Genomic DNA, 19,810 nt, shown 5'->3' with positions numbered 1-19,810 from the left:
TCAGTGTCTCTTATTGTTGGTATATAGGTAAGGAGTGATAGGAGGGAGAAGGGTGATGGTTATTATTGAGAGTGTGGAGGGTACAGGGTGAGGAATGATGGGAGGGGCAGGGTGATGATTAAGGCTTCTGGGCTCTGGAGCACGGCTTTAGATCAGTAAAGATCACATATGAATCTGTATTGTTATAAGAATATTTTTACTGCTGTAATTGTCTATTGCTCATGTTTGATCTATTCTTACTGTACACCGCCTTGAGTGAATTCCTTCAAAAAGGCGGTAAATAAATCATAATTAATAAATAAATACCTACAATATATCAATATTAAAACAGACCAGGATTGAATAAACAAAGTATGGCATGGTACTACTTGCAATGACAACACAATACGTAATAGAACATTATAATTGGTAGAGAAGGGTAAGGCAATGTTGTAACATATAGATGAGTAAGAAAGTAGGAAGAATTAGAAAGTAAGGTGATTGATTTGAAGAAAGTTGCACGTGAGGTCAGAGAGATGGTTAAATATTATCTCAGCTAGGGTAGGAGTGGATAAAACATGTCCTGCTGCAGTATATGCAGCCTGTGTGTGTGTGTGTGTGTGTGTGTGTGTGGCCTTGGTTGAAGAGCCAAGCTTTCACCTTCTTCCTGAAGTAGAGATAGGTACGTATATAAAGATTTCTTCACTGCTTTTTTTCTTTGTTTCTTACAGAAAATGAAGGAAGCTGTGAATAAGAATGTTAAATAAATATTTAAATCAGTGCTTCCCAATCTTCTTGTTGCTGTGACCTCATGATTGTGATCAAATAAAATTGTGTGACCCCCCCACCCCCCCGGAGGTTCAAAATAATGATGCATATATGGAGGACTCACCTAAGCCATGACCCCAAAAGAAGGAAGCTGAGATCTTTTTTGCCTCTGCAGGAAGTTCACAGCTCAGGCTGGTGGACGGCGGAGGTCGCTGTGCTGGGAGAGTGGAGGTTTATTACAATGGAACCTGGGGCACCGTCTGTGATGACTCCTGGGACCTGGAAGATGCCCACGTGGTGTGTAAGCAGCTGGAGTGTGGACACGCAGTCAGGGCAATGCACTCTGCTTTCTACGGGAGAGGAAAAGGACCCATCTGGCTGGGGAAGCTGCAGTGTGATGGAAATGAATCTGCTTTGTGGGACTGTGCTCCAAGGTCATGGGATCGTCATGATTGCACACACAAGGAGGATGCAAGTGTCCTATGCTCAGGTCAGCTTTGCAAAGTTTATAAGATATTCAGGTGATCAGATATGTCCTGTCGTCTGTGGAAGTAGGGGCATAGCCAGTCCTCGCTGTGGGAGGGGGCCAGAGCCCGAGGTAGGGGGGCACATTTTAGTCTGCCACCTTGCCACTCCCCCCTGCCGCCCTGCCTTTCCCACCCACTGCTGCAGCAAATAACTTGGCTGGCGGGGTCTGCAACCCCAGCCAACTGAAGCGTTATCCCATGCCACCGCATTGCCTGTCCTCCTCTGTCCTCCTTTCACATCCTGCACGCTCCTTTTAGTCAAATTGAGCAGGGCAGGCAATGCAGTAGCGCCAGAGACCGGCGCTGGACAATGCTTCAGCTGACAGGGGTTGCAGACCGCCGTCAGCAAAACCAGGCCCCACGTAACAATGCTACTGCCTTGAAGTGCGTTGAAGGTGGCATTTGTGGGCGTTCATTTCCTTTTTATTTACATAGTCAATGACATCCTTTTCTTTCAGGCTCTGGGGTTCTGGTTTGGTATTCATATATTAGTTTGTGATTGTATTAGGAACATTGCCACTATTTTGATTTCTGGTCACCTGAGTGATATCATAAAGTCAATATTTAACAGACAGCTGTATCCACCATATCGCGTGTGATGTTTCAATAAACCTGAGAGCTGGGTATAAGATATTGAACTAACTCAGAGTGGACATTGTGTTTCCTGTCACTGTGTTTACATTATTGATAACTAATATAACACGGTCTTGCTCTGATATCCCTTAGAGTTCAAGGACCTGCGACTGCAGAGTGATGACTACAATTGCGCTGGGCGGGTGGAAGTTTATTACAACGGCACCTGGGGAAGTCTTTGTAATAATAAGAGAAACGCTACTGATGTTATATGCAAACAGCTGAATTGTGGGGGCCCTGGTTATATGGAATCTGGTAATAAATATGGTTCCGGGACTGGTCCCCTCTGGGTGGACCAAATTGAATGCCGACCTCATGACAGAGAGCTGTGGCAGTGCCCGTCCACGCCCTGGCATACAGCAGCATGTGAAAGGAGGGAAGAGATGCACATTAGCTGTCCAGGTAAGAGACAAAGCTTTCTACCCACCAAATAGCAGAACTCTGAGCATGAAAATACAGCAGCCCTGACTATCGATTTATCTCAACAGGACAAAAAGCAAAAACTGTGCAAACCAAAGCAGAACTGACAATGTGTCCAAACTCTACAGGCAAGAAAATCAGTCTCATCACTTCTTCCTCCCTCTCTTTTCGTTCTCTGCTTCTCCTCTCCTTCCCTCTGTCTCTCACTCCGTCATCTCCATTTCTCCTCTTTTAACGCTTCCTGCTCTCCTTTTCTGCATTTTCTCTCTCCCTCTCTCTACCTTTCTTTTATAACAGGGCACCATGGGTAGGCGTCAAACTAGGTAAGATTTTATGAAGAAAATTGGGCACCTACCATTCTTTATAAATACGAGAGGAAATTGCAAGCAATGGCCTTTAAAACATTCATAGAGCTGATGTTGATGTCCATATCTATATTTTTCTAGTATACAGGTAAATTATAGTATTTATAAAATACCCATATACTTCCACGCACTGCCCAGGCTCAACCCAAACTCAACACATGTGCATGGCCAACTTGCAAACCTCTGAGCCAAAGTGTGTCATTGTATACATTTGTTTTTTATAAGAGCTCATTCACACACGTATGTGGCTTCACAGACAACGCAGGAATAACTTTCTAAAATGACCTCCTTTCTGTCTGCTTCTCCACTCATCATATTTCCTTCTCCACACTCTGTCCATAGCTGGGTCCACTTTTACCACATCTTTCTGTCCCCTGTCCCTCTGTCTCACTCCCCCCCTCTCTTATTCACCCTCATGACCCATCCGTTTCTCCCTTATCCTTTAGAAGGAAACAGAGTGCGACTCGTGGGTGGAAATGGCACCTGCTCGGGGAGAGTGGAGGTGTGCCATGGTGGCTCCTGGGGGACTGTCTGTGATGACTTCTGGGACATGAAGGATGCAGAGGTCGTGTGCAGACAGCTGGGATGTGGACCTGCTGCATCTGCCCTGGGAGATGCCAAGTTTGGGAAGGGAGAAGGTCCAATCTGGCTGGTTGAGGTGCAGTGCAGAGGAGGAGAGAAGTCTCTGGAGGACTGTCCGACCAATTCATGGGGAGAGAATGACTGTCTTCATAAAGAAGATGCTGGAGTGATATGCTTGGGTGAGCATTGCCTGATCCGCCCTGTGTCACATGTTACATTAGAAGGAATCATGGAAAGAGGCGGCAAGATCTATAACAGAAGTCATTCTGCTGATGAGGACAGAAATGAGACAGAACATTTTCAATACAGTTGGCCGGTATTGGCAGGGGCATAGCCAGACCTCAAGGTGGGAGGAAGCCAGAGCCCAAGTTGGGGAGGCACATATTGGTCTGCCGCCACGCTTCCCTGCTGCTCCCCACCCACTGCCGCCCCTGTATATCTTGGCTGGCAGAGGTCCCCACTCCCCAGCAGCTGAAGAATTTGTCTAGCGCTGGTGTCTGGCACCGCCGCTGCATTGCCTGCCCTGATCTCTCTTCCCCTCATGTCCACAATGCTCAATTTCACTAAAGGGGTGTGCCAGATGTGAGGAGAAGAGAGAGCAGTTATTGGCTCTAATTGGCTCCTTATCCTATTAAATTATGCACACATGCAATTTTTTTCATGAATCAAGAAGGGGCGTGGCCATGGGAGAGGCAAGGATGAGTCTAGGGAGTTTACTAAAGATATGCGCAGTATTACTGAATACCAGAGATCCACGCCTACCTTCCGTGCCAGGATTTACACCCGGTTTCAGTTGCCCGAAGTTTGAGCACCATTTCCTGAATCTAATCCTAAATGAGGAATTTTTGTGCCCTTAAAAAGTAAAACATGAGAAAAGGGAAGATGCATCTGAGATTCAAGAGTAGGAAAGGTGGGTCCAAAAGCTTGACAATGATAGCTCACAGTTTATTGAAGGGGGATCAGGGCCAGGTGAGGATTGGAACTCGAGAAGTTCATAGAAACTCTCTGAAGAGGCTCCCAGCAACGGGGTGAGATTTAGCCTAGAGATCGTTATCATACATGGAATAATTATATTTCTCTCAGCTGTAAATATTCATCAGGCCCAAAGTGAATTTATTTTCTCCTTTTTCTCTTGTCTCCCTCTGCAGACGCTTCATATATCACAGCTGCTCCTTCCACTAGAGGTACAAAACTGAATTTTCTGCTGACACTGAGCTCGACCTGCAGAGTCCATGGTTTTATGGCTCTACTTTAAACAAGGCAAAACACAAAGCGGAAGTGGTCAAACAGATGCTAGTATGAAATCTTTCATAATGGGCTAACCCAACATGGCCGTGTTTCAGCACAATGCTTGCATCAAGAGTCATTATCTGCGTAAAATGGCTAATATATACAATGTTCCCAGTGCTCAGAAGTCATGCATTGCATCACAAATACATCCGAACGCTGAAGTAAATGTGATGCAGCATTGTGCCGAAACATGGCTGTGTTACATCAGCCCATACTAGATACAGTGTTTGTTATTTACTGGATAAAAACTTTTAATAGGAGTTTCCCTCTGAAACTGCTACAGCTCACAGGCTGCTCTGAGGAATGATACAATGTCTGTGATTTTATACAATATTGCTACAACATGGCTTTCTTTAAGGCTGTTACAGTTGAAAGATTGATACAGACAAAAGAAGAAAATAAAAATATGAAAATGACTACTCTTGAGTTAAACTACCTGAGGAAGTCTATCCAGTGTTCAGCTTTAAAGTGGAAAAAGAGTACTATTACCTTAGGAATTTTGTGGCCATTTCCTTTTTCAAACTTTCTGTTGACCTTTCCTAACAGTTTTTTGAGAAATGTTTTCTGTTCATAGCTGTGCAGAGAAAACTTGGCATTTTAGTAGTAGTTTATTCCCGTAGAAAACATTTTAGTAAACATGTCTGTGTCCTCCTCCCCCACCCAATCAGGCAGACAACATCCATCCCCAGAGAAAAGAAGCAGTACACTGACCATCCTTGTGGTTCTCTGTGCGATCCTGGGGTCTGTTCTCCTGCTGGTTCTCATAGGTTCCGGCATCCAGATTCGCCAACAGAGGCTGTATAGAAAAGGTCAGTGCCTGTCGCCAATTAAAAAGCAAATGGTTTCTTTGGTTTGTGCCTTAACTAAGAATTCTGGGCTTCAGTTCGTACTCTCACATCAGCTGTGATTCTTTCATCATTAAAGGTGTAATCGGAGTTTTCTATAGCTGGGTTTCCCAAATAGGATCTGGAGCCAGGTCAAATCCTCAGGACAGTCACAATGATATAAATGGGATGCACTGCTTCTGAAGACAATGGAGACCTTACAGCCAATATTGCAAGGCATCTGACCACCCGATGGCCTGATTTCTTATTAATAATAACCAGATATGCAAATACTTCACTGGTTAAAGTCAGAACTTTGAATATACCTGGTGAAATTTAACCAGATATCTTTATCCAGTTAACTTAAGAACAGATATTTTTCTGACTAAAGTAACCTGTTCCTCAGAGCATGTCTGACTCCTCCCAAAGATAACTGTGTAACTTTTGTCCAGACAACTCATTGTCTGTACTCAAGACATGTTCCCTTGAGAATGATGCATGCTGCAGATACACAGATGTAAGTATTGAAATCTGTGCATACTGAACATATCCAAATACAGCCACCCTTAAGCTCGCAGCCACAAACCAGCCTGAAATCCCTGGTAATATGGGTGTCGATGTGCCTCTCATAGTTTTGCCACTGAGAAGAATCTTTCTTTAATCCTGAATTTTGCAAGTAAAACATTTATCTAACGGCCAACTTATATATCTAAACAGATATTTATAATTTCTGATTCTCAAAGCTACAGTTAAAATATGTTTTTTAAAACCTGTGTGAAAGATCCTAGGCATCCTTTTTCCCAGGGGTTGTAAGCTCTTTGAGCAGGGACTGTCCTTCTATGTTAAATTGTACAGCGCTGCGTAACCCTAGTAGCGCTTTAGAAATGTCAAATAGTAGTAGTAGTAGTAAGGTTGGAGGGTCCCTGGGAGCACTAAGTGTCCAGCAATACATTTTCTGGGTTCAGAGCCCAGTGACCAGGAGTACAAAGTCTGAGGTCCGGGTTCTCTGAGAGTGTTCAGGGACCAGCAGGATATGGGGAGTTTCTGTGCTACTTTAATGGATTCGATGTTGAAGGGGGGGAGATGATAGGTGAACATACCTATATACAGTGCAGGTCATGTGTGCCAAGCCCAGGATTGTTACTAAAATAACACCTTTACAAAAAATTCCCTTCTCATTTTTTTTTTGTCTCTTCCTAGAAAACTGGAGAAATTTCTCAGGTGAAGTTCATGAACCAGTTTATGAGGAAGTTGATCAAAAATGGATAAAGGAGAACATTAATTTCATCACTCGCTCAGGTCTGTACACTTCAAGATGACTATCTGACTCCAGATCACACAGAACACATGAGGAAAGTGGATGGGACTTGATATACTGCCATTCCGTGGTTATAATCAAAGCAGTTTACGTATTATATACAGGTACTTATTTTGTACCTGGGCAATGGAGGGTTAAGTGACTTGCCCAGAGTCACAAGGAGCTGCAGTGAGAACTGAATGTGGTTCCCCTGGTTCATAGGCCACTGCACTAACCATTAGGCTATTCCTCCACATGAACCAGAGCCGATCTTTTCCCAATCTTGATTAATATTTTAAGTATTATGAAATTCCATTAATAATTTGATTGCAAGACTGGACACTCAGGATTGACTCATATATTTTTCATGACTTGAAGCCTTGAGTGAAGTGGGGATTCTTTATTTTCATTGTCGGTGCAATATTAGGCATCCTGGATGAACTTGTATCACTTCCCCATTACAACCTATCTACCAGAAGCTTTACAGAACGAAAGGCACTTTAATATCACAAAGATTCTGAGTACAGCAAAAAGATAGTGAGCAGACATTTTAAATTCCTTTATGGATGCTGTACTAGCACTTTCCCTATTAGCATGACCTCAGTGCCTGGCAGGAGAAAAGTCAATTAATAGTGAGTTTGTTCTCTTTGCTATACAGAACCAGTGCAAATTGCTTGCTGACTCAGCTCCCCTGGCTGGCAGAAAGGGTCTAAGATAAAGCTGTACTGTTTCCCTGCATGACAAGAGCTATATTAAACATTCAGCACCACGGATAGCTCAAACACACTGACTGTATATCTCCACCAGTCCCTCATCTATCCATGATGGATCTATACAAATAATATATAATCAAAGTACATAAGTATTGCCATACTGGGACAGACCAAAGGTCCATCAAGAGCAGCATCCTTTTTCCCACAGTGGCCAATCCAGGTCACAAATACCTGGCAAGATCCCCCAAAAAGTACAAAAAGATTTTATGCTGCTTATCCCAGAAATAGTGGATATTCCCCAAGTCCAATTTAATAATGGTCTATGGACTTTTACTTTACGAAGCCATCCAAACCTTTTTTAAACTCTACTAAGCTAACTGCCTTTACCACATTCTCTGGCAACGAATTTCAGAGTTGAATTACAGGTTTTCTCACCATGATGGATTTGTAAGAATCAGTCATAGGCTGTTATTTAAAGGAATTTATAGGGGCAACAGGTGGCATTGACTGCATAAATGCTTTTTTTTTTTTTTTAAATCATTTCCTCCTGCTGTATCTATAGCTTTAGTCATTTGTCAAGTTGTAAATCCTGTACATTGATACTAAATGTACAGCTCTGGCACTTAATGAATAATGAAAAATCATATTTTCTTCTGTTATTTACAGACTCCCTTTCCAGTGACTTGGTGAACAGTGTCCACTACTATGAACGCAGCCCTTCTGATGAACCTGAGACTGGTAATAAGAGAGAAAATCCGAAAGATACCTACATGTACAGAGTATTAAAGGGAGGGATGGTGTTTCCAGCACTGGATGTGATCATGGTGGATAGTATAGTATTATAACCATTCCTCTTAAAGCAGCAAACTGGTCCCAGGAGTGGGCTAGTGGTCAGTGCAGTGGACTGTAGAGAAAGGGACCCGGGTCCGTATCCCACTCTAACTACTACACTTGTGGTGGAAATTGTGAGTCCTCCAAAAACCTACCTACTTATATATAGGAGACACATGCAGGCTTGAAGGCTACTCCAGTGGTGTCCAGTTAGGTACAGTAGGTTCTTAGGTGTTCCTGGAGGGCTCGCAATACAAAATAAGGGTGCTAAGCTGAGATTAGTACCTGGGCCCCTTTATGTGAAGTCCACTGCACTGACCACTAGGCTGTCCCTCTGCTCTGCTACCCCATAGCCATCCCTATGCCTTGTTCTTGTGCGTTTTTCTCTAGGATATTTATTTTTTCAAAATGCTCCATAATGAGAGATCCAAAGAGCACACACACATGTACAAATCAGACTTGGGCATCATATTGAAAATGCCTCTCCAAGTGTGAAAGAGGGAGGGGCCTCCAGAACTAAAAACGACCATCTTAGATACTCATCTGTTGAAGAACTAATACCTAATGCCTGGTATAAAAATGAGAAGGAGCCTCCGGAACTGCTTGTGATCATGTTAGATATTCATTCCTAACCCCACATGTCTTCTTTGGGACCTTTTCCCGCAGATCCATCTCAGGCTGAGTATGACAATGCAGAGGACCCTGAAGTCAACAACTCCCCGGCACTGAGCAGAGGTGAGTTGGGTCCAGTATCTGCTTCATTTCTGTTACTTTTATTAGAATATCAAATGTAATTAAATGAATGTGACTTCTTGTTTTTCTTAGCAATAGCTCCAAAATTGTCTCTATTACATTCTGCAGAAGATGGATTATATTAACTAACTAAACATGGATAGGGAAGTTATATCTTTGCCGGCTGCCAATGAACATGTGAATTCTTTTGAAATTTGGGGCTTAAGAGTTTTCACCATCAGCAAAAGATTTATAACCCACTCCATCTATGATTCTGAACAGTTTACTCTAGCAGCCGTGTTCTTAAGGAGTTCCAAACATTTAAGAATTGGTTTGCATTTTTTTTTAGAAAGACCTTATTACCATTGATTGAGTTGATCATGCTTGTTACTATTAATTGCGCTAATGTTTCCAAATCCTTTCTTTCTAAAATGGATTGAAACTGGTGTATCATGTGTATGAAACAGGATTTGACCACTGCTGACCCCTGTGCTTCAAAAGGTAATGAAGTGTCTGAAACAAGCTTCAAGGAGAACTCAAAGGACACAGACAAAAGACCAGGGGGCACGCAATGAAGCTACAAAGTAGTAAATTTAAAACAAATCGTATAAAATATTTCTTCACTCGGTGTGTAATTAAACTCTGGAATTTGTTGCCAGAGAATGTGGTAAAAGCAGTTAGCTTAGCAGGGTTTTTAAAAGGTTTGAATAACTTCCTTAAAGAAAAGTCCATAAACCATTATTAAAATGGACTTGGGAAAATCCACTGCTTATTTCGCAGCATAAAATGTACTGTTTTGGGATCTAGCCAGGTACTTGTGACCTAGATTGGCCACTGTTGGAAACAGGATACTGGGCTTGATGGACCTTCAATCTGTCCCAGTATGGCAACATTTATGTACTTATGTAACCTGTCTTAAGGAACAATTCCTGGATTTCAGTTGTTTTACAGCCTTGGTTTCTCCTTGATTTGTTCCTTTCATAGCTTCAGATGATCCCCTGGTTCTGTCAGAAGACGTCCCAGATCATGGCTACGATGATGCTGTCTCTGGAGGCTGCCCCAGTCCTGTACACATGGAAACTGGTGAGATGGGCAGACAGGCATATGAGATGGTAAATGATCTGAGACAGTGGTGTTTGCACCATGCTCCTACTTTATACCTCACCACAGGGAACTGGATTTGGATTCTATATGCACAAACCAGTAAGGTGAATAATAAGGGTGATGTGCAGGGGCAGGAGTAGAGCGTGGTTGAAGGAGTGAACTCTGCTGAAATAAAAGAGTGTCACATGCTCTGATTCCTGAAGGTCTTCGCCAAACATATTCTTACATAATTAATTACATTCATAAATAGCTGTTTAAGCCAAGAGAAGATCAGGGTTCCTGCAGTCCAACATTCTACTTGTTGCCTGCCTGTGGTGTGAAAATGACTGTTGAAGCACAGGCTGTGTTCTTTCAAACTGACCAAAGTGATTTGTTATGCAAGCTAGCTAAAGTGCATCATCCCTTTATTCCCTCTTCCAAACTGTTCAGAAGATTACTTAATCTGTATTCAATTATGCATTTGCAAACCACTGTAGACAGGGGGGGGGGGTCAAAATTGCCCCATGTCTGCAGTAGAACAAAGCACATCCTGAACTTTCACTTCCATATTTCCTGTGCAGTTTAAGACTTTAAAATGTGGGTTTAATTGGTAAGGTGATTGGTGAGTGAGAGATCAGGCACAGATCAAGGTCTGAAAGCTGTTTCTTGCATTGTTGTCCCATGGAGACACTTCAGGAGTTTACAGAGGTCTCTGAATTTGATTTTCCTCTTTCCGTTCACAGGACTCTTCTCAGATTTGAGTAGCAGCTTCCAAGTGAGTGAGAATCAGGACCCAGCGCCCAACCCCCTGACCTCTGATTACGATGATGCTGAAAGCGGAGTCACTGGGGCATCAATATAAGATCCAAAGTGCTCTGAGAAATTTTTACACTGTGCTATTACTGCAGAAGTGACAGTCAGGCAGCCAGCCTATCAGTGCAGAGTGTGAGGTCTCTCTTATCTTGTGTAGAGATGTCATCTCTTGCTCAGTTCCTTGATTGAGATAGCGGTTAGCACAGGAAGCTTTTCTATATCTATGTTTTTAATATCAAAGTTCAACTTATAGATGAGGAAGGAAAGAAAATCTTTACAAATGTGATGAAACCTCTCACTCAGGTTGGGTCTGAATGTGGTATAACAGCCCAGCCGCTGATTTACAGATGTCCAAGTCCTTTATGGGATCCCTATATTCTGTAACCTTTCATTCTGTACTTGCTATATTGTCAGTTAAAGCCTTTGATAATGGAATTGTAGATAAAATCTGAAAGGTTGTCTTCATGCAGCTGAGCAGGAAATTATTCTTAGCATTGATGTCACAAAGCTGTAAACACCACAGTAGTGATGCTGCCCTGGAGTGTAGGAGTAGCCTAATGGTTAGTACAGCGGGCTTCAATCCCAGCATCCTGAGTTCAAGTCCCAATCCGTTGCCTCACAAAACCCAAGATTGTGAGCCCTCTAGGGACAGAGATTGTACCTGCTTACAATGTGTGATTGTCCTTCACCTTGAGCTTGATAGTTAATCAGACTATAAATGCCTGAATTAAATTAAAATTAAATATGACTCACACCAGTGATGTTGCTGCAAACCTCCTTCCTTCTATCAGCCAAGAGAGAAAGGCTTCCTCCAGGCCAAGTGTAGGGTGTGGTGGGAAAGATGTTCCTGACCCTAAAGAATGGAAACCCAAAATGTTGCTGGCTATTTCCCCCAGTCTGCTAGATCCAACTCATTGAAAACAGGAGCCGCTAATCTCTGGGAGTTGGTATATTTCTTCTGAGTCCTAGCTCGGCTTTCTAACAGTTTTTTCTGAATGAGTAGAAGTTGCTTTTTTTACACGGTTTAATGGTTTATTTCTATTTTACCTTTTCCAAAATGGGTTCCAAAGTTAACAGTCATAATCAAAGGGAACAAAACAGAATCAATTTACATTTACAATAGAATTAACAATGAAATAAAACTCAGAAGCATCCAATACAAAATATTCAACATTGACAAACTCAAATCACATAATATCAAACACAAACCACGACTGATTAGAGCTATCCAGAACTAGCCACACTTACATCATCAGAACCCAATAGCTACTCTCAAACTTCCATCACAAACACTAAAGTGAGCTCCCGTGTTAATGTGTTGTGACAAGGCTACATCCCAGATGTATAGAATGAAGCAGCAAAACCCTAAACTACATCTACCAGAAGTCATTGCAGGAGGGAAGGTAGAGGGTGATCATGAAAGAAGGGAATGGGGATAGGCAAGCTGGCCAACTACCATCTCCGACCACAAGAGGGATGGAAAATGAAGGAGCCCAGTTCCCCTGGACCCGCAATCAGTATATCATGCCACCCACCTGTACTAGAGAGGGGGGTGGGGTGAGAACCAGGAGGAGGATTGGATGGATTGTATGGAAGAGGGGGTTAATCAGGCTGAGCAGGGGGAAGAAACCTCAATGGAATGGGAGTTTGAGAGCACTGAGGAGCACAGCACCTGAAGGTTTGCAAATCTACATTGTTTGGAATTTATTTTGGTTTAAACCCTGCTGAAATAGAGAAGCCTGCTTTCTTTTGTGGGACCTGTTTGCTTTGGGAGAAAGCCTGACTGTTGGAAAGTTTGCTGGGGAGAATTACAAACCTTTTTGAGAAACTCTGTTGAATTGGAAAGGCTTGTTTATGAAGGGGGGAAAATCCTGCTTGGGGGCAGGGACTGTTTGTTTGCTACTGATTTTGACAACCAAGGAGGGATTTCAAAAGGACTATTGCCTCCCCCTCAGGGAAGGGGGCACAGACTTTGTGTTTAGTGGGCTGATGTACTAAGCAAGGCAGAACAGCCCTGCCTGAGAAACCCTAACCCAGGGCTCTGGAGTGAAGTTTTGGTCATTAACCTGAAAAATAAAGGAATGTTTTGAAGTATCCCCTGGTGGCAGTTTGTGAAGATCTGGCTATTCGTGGGAGGTGGCTTCCTCCCCCATTCTGAAGCAGCGGGCCTGTTTACAGTGTGTTATTAGTAATCAGATCCCATTGTGGTAAATAGCATTCGTTAAGGCGCTGGTCTTCAGTGGACGACCATATCAAGCTCTTTCTCCATGGACACTTGCTAGAACAGGGATGGACATCCACAGCTCCAAGGGCCACAACCCATTCAGGTTTTCAAGATTTCCACATTGAATATGCATGAGATTGATTTGCATGTTCTGCTTCCATTGTATGAAAATAGATATCATGAATATTCATTGTGGAAAACTTGACTGGGTTGTGGCCCTCAAGGACCATGGTTGCCCATCCCTGTGCTAGAAGGTGGGCATCTCTACCCTAACCACTAGGCCACTCCTCCACGCCGTACAAAACATTTTATACATGTTATTCGCAAAAATTGTGGATTTTTCCCAAGTCCATTTAGTAGTGGTTTATGGACTTCTCTTTTAGGAAACTGCCTAACCCCTTTTTAAACTCTGCTAAGCTAACCGCCTTCACCACGTTCTCTGGCAACGAATTCCAGAGTTTAAGTATGCGTTGAGTGAAGAAAGTTTTTCTCCAATTTGTTTTAAATTTACTGCACTGTAGTTTCATCGCATGCCCCCTAGTCCTAGTATTTTTGGAAAGCATGAACAGACGCTTCACATCCACCTGTTCCACTCCACTCATTATTTTATATACCTCTATCATGTCTCCCCTCAGCTGTCTCTTCTCCAAGCTGTATAGCCCTAGCAATTCCGTAGCTCTAATCTTGCTGTGTATATTTACTTCTCTCTGTACGGAACTGGCTTATTCTTTGTAATTGCAACTCAAAAAATCTGACAAGTAGAGAGTATATCAGGAGTCACTCATATACTTAATGTGAGGTAGAGTCTCATCTGCTTAGGCACGGCTTCTAGTCACCTCACTCCCGTGGTGAATCTGCACTCGTGCAACTTACTATAATCATCGACTCTTACCCTCCACCTTCCTATACTGCAGATCACCACAACTTCACATCCCTTAATCTATGTGAATTTAGTTGTGCATAGGTTTACTTATCTTGTCCGGCTGGTATACTCAATTTAACAACCCGGTGTGCCCATGTGCCCCGACAGGTGCCTGTTTCGCAGAGCTTCGTCAAGGGGGACTTCCACACCATCAGATTGCCTCCGTATCTGGGGTTTTGGGGGAGGGGAGAGAGGGAGTTGCTAATTGTTGGCAGGGAATTGGATCTCTCTTATATGGGGTGTGCTCCTTGGGGCGTGGTTTTGTACATGTTTCCGGTTGAGGATCGTGACTTCAGCATTCATATCAATGTCCCTACAGCCCCCTTCTCCCATGATCTCAGTACATTATTTTCTTATCTATATTTGTCACAACATGTAATAGGCCGTACACACAAAGATGATCATACGCTAGACTTGATTTTTTCACCTACTACACTTAACAGCTCTTTACGTTTGAAAGCAGTTCACCCTCCAACCTGGACAGACCACTGATTTCTCCTGTTAAATCTTAAGAGATTCTCTGTCGCTGAGCACTTCCCCTTCTAAGACTCTTCAATTTAGGAACCTAGTTAAGGTTTCAGGTTTCAGCCAGGTCTCTTCTTGCAAGTTCTACCATCGATATTAATGCTTTTTCTGATACATCATTAGATGAGCAAATTGGAACTCCAGCCTTAAGGATGCCTATAATACATTAGCCCCTTTCAAAACTTGGAAAGTCTCTACAGCCAACTGTCAATCCGAACCATGGTTCACTACTGATCTTCGTCAGCTGACAAGGAACAAGGAGTCAATTCAAGCTTCTGCTACTAACCTACAAATGTACTCGATCTGCAGCCCCTCCTTACCTCTCAACCCTCATCTCCCCTTATGTTCCTACCCGTAACCTCCGCTCTCAAGACAAATCCCTCCTTTCAGTACCCTTCTCCACCACCGTCAACTCCAGGCTCCGCCCTTTCTGCCTCGCCTCACCCCACGCATGGAACAAACTCCCCAAGCCCATACATCAGGCCCCCTCCCTGCCCATCTTCAAATCTCTGCTTAAAGCCCACCTCTTCAAGGTCGCCTTTGGCACCTAACCTCTACAACTCTACCCAAGAAATCTAGACTGCCCGAACTTCACATTTCGTTCTTTAGATTGTAAGCTCCTTTGAGCAGGGACCTTTTTGTTTATTTTGTACAGCGCTGCGTAACCCTAGTAGCGTTCTAGAAATGTTAAGTAGTAGTAGAGTAGAGGAATGACGCCACCTTCATTCCGCTTGACGCAATTGACATTTTAGCTATTTCAGACAGCAAATCTTAAACTATTACAAATTTTGCAGCTTAAATAAAGTTAGCACACCGGGTCAGTAAAAGGAATGTGCCCCTTTGTAGCACCCCTTCACTGATGCAAAAGCATCACTTTAATCCTCTAGGGGCATCAATTGATGATATCACATTCAGGCCTTGGTGCTTTTTTAGACCTAAAGGTGAAAATCTGCACACTGCAAGAATTAATATGAATAACAGCATAGTCCACAATAAAAAGCTCCCAGAGACAGCAGATTCATCAGAAATTGAATTTTATTTAAATTTATCTGCAGTGTCATACAGCTTCCACAAGGTCTAATGTTCCGGTTGGATTCCTTTTCTTAAAATCGGTCTAACTAAGAGAGAAAGATTCATTAAGTCCCTGAATTAGTAAGAATATGCATTCAATCTCCCCATTCCTCTTCACCTAGTGATTGCTCTGCACTGGTCAGGAATGATCCCCAGTCACTCCTGTCCCATCAGTTTGGCTACTGAAGATGGCACCAGCAGACTAGGGCCAGAGGTGGCCCAGGCAGACAGCATTTTGCATGGCAAAGCTTTACATCTCCTGGACTGCGACTGCCCTGAATTCAACCACAATCATATCCTGCCTGTCGTTGTCTGGCTCTAATGAGATTGAACATTTCTTGGGTGATCTCATGTTCTTATTTAAATTCTTAAGCATAGACACAGCTAAAGTGCAAACTGCGGTGATTTTGTTGAAATGATTTTAGCAATGGGACCTCCTTTCCTGCAGCCTTTGCTTCTGCACCTGCTCCCCATTGAGTTTGTAAAGATTTTATCTTCTCCCTCAATGAGTATGAGTAAGTTATAAAAGTAACATCTGGAAGGGAAATGATCACCCGCCCAAAACCAAAGATACCTTCCTGCACATAGACACCGAGGCACCGATTCCTGTCTCTGGTGTTCTGCAATAGAAAGATGAAACCACAAGGTGTAGGAGCACATAACAGAGCTGTAGACTTGAAAAATATACACTGATACACCAACATCCATCCATACACACATATACACATAGACACACCAACATACATACACAGTCATATCAACATACATGCACAATCACATCCAGGGCATACTATAATAATATAATGCTAATAATAATAACTTATTTATATACCATCTAAACTAGGAGCTCTAGATAGTTTACATAAGATAAAATAATTATATAGCAATAATTTATTTATTTATTTATGTATTTATTTGTTTGTTACATTTGTATCCCACATTTTCCCACCTATTTGTAGGCTCAATGTGGCTTACATAGTACCGGAGAGGCCTTTGCAGGCTCCGGTGTGAACAAATACAAGGTGATGTTATGGTAAGATAAAGTTCATGTGGCATGACCACATTGGGGAAACGTACATCGGAAGAGTTGAGTTAATAATGTCAGGCAATATAAGACTCACTAATGAAGACACTTCTGAAAGTGCAGACGTCCCATCCATTAAATGAAGCCTAAAGACTGTTCAATTCAGTGAAACTTTTGCCTTCAAATAGTTTATTTCCCTTTTGAATCTTTTCTCACACTGTGCAAGTCTGGCCCCATTGGTTTCTGATTGCGGGAGTTGGGTCTTTTGGCCTTCTACTTTCTTAATTAAAGCCATTGCATGGTGTAACAGTAGGAGTGATGGGTTGACACTCCCAGATGTTGCTGGATGGTTGTTGACATCATGTTTAACGCACTGAAGGGTTGTACAACACAGATACAAATCTAAGCTTTTAAAATGTTTTTCTAAATGTCCATAGATACTTCTCCTGGTATCGTATCTTAGTCTGGCCCAGTTTCACCCACTTTGTTTTCCTGCTGGTTTGCTCATCATTCATTGCAGGATCTACAGGGGGATACTGGTCATTGAGGAGTGACTGGATGAGGGGCAGATGTGATTGATGAATGGATGAGCATCGGACAGATTATTTGTTCTGGCTTTAAGGACAATGGATGAGTGGAGGAGGATGAAAGTATTTAGAGTAATGCATGCAGAGCAAGGTTAACCCTTTCATGAGCCCTATGTAAACAAGCACGTTGATTTCCCTCATCATAAGACAAATACATTTAAGAACTCCCATAATCAGGGTCCCTTGAAGTTCTGACTACAAAGGAAAATTGCAGATGAAGAATCAGCCAGATCGAAACACTGTTTTGCCAGCTGTTCCTGCTGATTGGGTACATGGCATAGAGTGTGGGGAGAACGTTCAGACCTCTCTCACTCTTCTTTCTGCCAGCAGCTGACTCACCAAATCAGAAATCTGCTTTGGCAGCTATTGAAATACAGATGTCTGAAAGGTCCATCTTTACATATTTGGGCTTTGCGTAATCTACTACTACTACTTATCATTTCTATAGCGCTACTAGATTTACGCAGCGCTGTACACTTGAACATGAACAGACAGTCCCTGCTCGACAGAGCTTACAATCTAATTAGGACAGACAAACAGGACAAACAAGAGATAAGGGAATATTAAAGTAAGGATGATAAAATAAGGGTTCTGAACAAGTGAACAAGGGTTAGGAGTTAAAAGCAGCATCAAAAAGGTGGGCTTTTAGCTTAGATTTGAAGACGATCAGAGATGGAGCTTGACGTAATCCTGCCCTGGGCACTTGGAAGTTAGAATAATGAATCAGTGAATGGACAGGTAAAGATACATCAGTTCTACAGGACTTGAAGGAGGCTTGATGGATATCAGATGATGAATTGATTGATTGATGAATAAATAATATGGAGGATTATATGGAGATGTTAAAGTGTCCAATTATTGGATGCCAAATGATTGGAGGACACTGAATGATGGATAAATAGATGATAGACAGATGATTGGATGAGTCAATCAATGGAACCTTGAATAGATGAATGGATCAAGGGTTAATGGGTGAGCATACAGAAGATATTTCAATGGATAAATAATGATGAATGCATGGTTTATGAGCAGAGACATGGACACTGAATGATTGATTAATAGATAATGAATGGATTGAAGAACTACTACTACTAATAGCATTTGTATAGCGCTACCAGACGCACGCACAATGTAAGAACAATATAAGGAGGATGGCATTGATGGATACATAGCTATATCTGGATGGATGAATGGGTAGATATATAGATGGATGGATGGATGGATAAAAGAATGTGCAGATGTATTAATGGATGAACATCTGAGAGGATAGACTCTTTATTTATTTATTTGTGTTTATTGATTGATTTGGATTCAGCTGGTGACCAAAAGGTAACACCTGTGCCCACCATTTCACCACCACCACATCCTTCCAGGCCTAATTTAACAGAAGTGCTGAGATACGGACAGCGCACCTGTACATCTGACACAGTGTATTAAAGAGAGGAAGACACTTTTTTTTTATATAAGAACCAAACCAGATGTAAAGGCACAGCAGAGGCAGAGCAAAAATCATATATGGTTATGTTGCTTATTCTGAATTTTTATTGGACATTTTGCATATGGGAAACTTCAAGTATTTCATTCCAATATCTTACAAAAAAGGCAAGAACATTTCTCATTGGCTGCTACTGTTACGTTGCGGTCAGTATTTGAGACTCTGACACTCCTCTCAGTTGCTCATACACAGCAGATGAACCCAAGGGGGTGCTGAACCTCCTTCTGAGCTTTCTTGTCAGGTGTAGAAGACCTCACGGAGATCCCCGAGCTGTGGTCACTGCAATCTTAGGAGGGGATCAGTTGTTAGTAGTAGAAGACACCAGGGAAATATTTGACCTTTGATCACTGCAGTGCCGTTCATGGTCACGTACTCAGGATGACGTTGGTGGGACATCTTTCCTCTCCAGTGGTCTGGCTTTTAATCCTTTATCTCTCTGGAACCCAGGTACAGTAAATGGTTCAATCTCAGCTGATGAGTAGAGAATATTAACATCAATCAATCAATATTATCTCCAATTTCATGGGAATTATTTTTGGGTCCATCATCTATGGGACCAGCTTGTAAACACCAGGGAGTTTCTGTACAAAGGGATGGGTTAATCTCGTCTGTCTGTGATATTAATTCTGTAATGTGTCTTGGGACCTTTAGGGCTTCTGATACCTTCTCTCGCTATTGTAGTGTTTTAAATAGTACAGCAAATAAGTAATATGTGAAATAACCAAAGGTTACTTTTACAATATAATAGATTTATTTATTTTATTTATGTATTTATTTATTACATTTGTACCCCGCGCTTTCCCACACATGGTAGACTCAATGTGGCTTACATAGTAATAATATAAAGAATTACAAAGTCGTAAGAAGAATATACAATTTGTAGAAATATACACAGGCCCTTGTACTATAATAAGAGGTATAAGCATTTGGGGGCTTATTTCTGGTTCTGCTGTTTGTTTTTGTTTGGGAGGAGTTCACAGCTATTTATTTATTTAAAAACTTAAGTTCCGCACAATTCAAAAGTCTAAGCAGATCACAAAGCATACATTCATAATATAAAAATCGCAAAATACATAAAAAAATAAGACCTTCAAAGACATAAAAA

General features: G+C 42.1%; 1 protein-coding gene across 1 annotated transcript in view; it reads left to right on the top strand.

Annotated features, from left to right (window-relative positions):
* Positions 1 to 19,810, top strand: part of LOC115457352 (deleted in malignant brain tumors 1 protein-like) — a 66,930-nt gene that overhangs the window by 21,288 nt on the left and 25,832 nt on the right. Inside the window, exons 8-18 of the mRNA XM_030186770.1 lie at positions 923 to 1,237; positions 2,001 to 2,309; positions 2,396 to 2,455; positions 3,139 to 3,453; positions 4,423 to 4,458; positions 5,233 to 5,373; positions 6,589 to 6,687; positions 8,065 to 8,136; positions 8,896 to 8,964; positions 9,946 to 10,044; positions 10,788 to 10,904. Coding sequence (XP_030042630.1) covers positions 923 to 1,237; positions 2,001 to 2,309; positions 2,396 to 2,455; positions 3,139 to 3,453; positions 4,423 to 4,458; positions 5,233 to 5,373; positions 6,589 to 6,687; positions 8,065 to 8,136; positions 8,896 to 8,964; positions 9,946 to 10,044; positions 10,788 to 10,904 — 1,632 coding nt within the window. The remainder of the gene's footprint in view (positions 1 to 922; positions 1,238 to 2,000; positions 2,310 to 2,395; positions 2,456 to 3,138; positions 3,454 to 4,422; positions 4,459 to 5,232; positions 5,374 to 6,588; positions 6,688 to 8,064; positions 8,137 to 8,895; positions 8,965 to 9,945; positions 10,045 to 10,787; positions 10,905 to 19,810) is intronic.

Source organism: Microcaecilia unicolor, chromosome 14 (assembly GCF_901765095.1).
Source record: "Microcaecilia unicolor chromosome 14, aMicUni1.1, whole genome shotgun sequence".
In the NCBI taxonomy this organism is placed as follows: Eukaryota; Metazoa; Chordata; class Amphibia; order Gymnophiona; family Siphonopidae; genus Microcaecilia; species Microcaecilia unicolor.
This window is presented reverse-complemented; position numbering and strand designations above follow the sequence as displayed.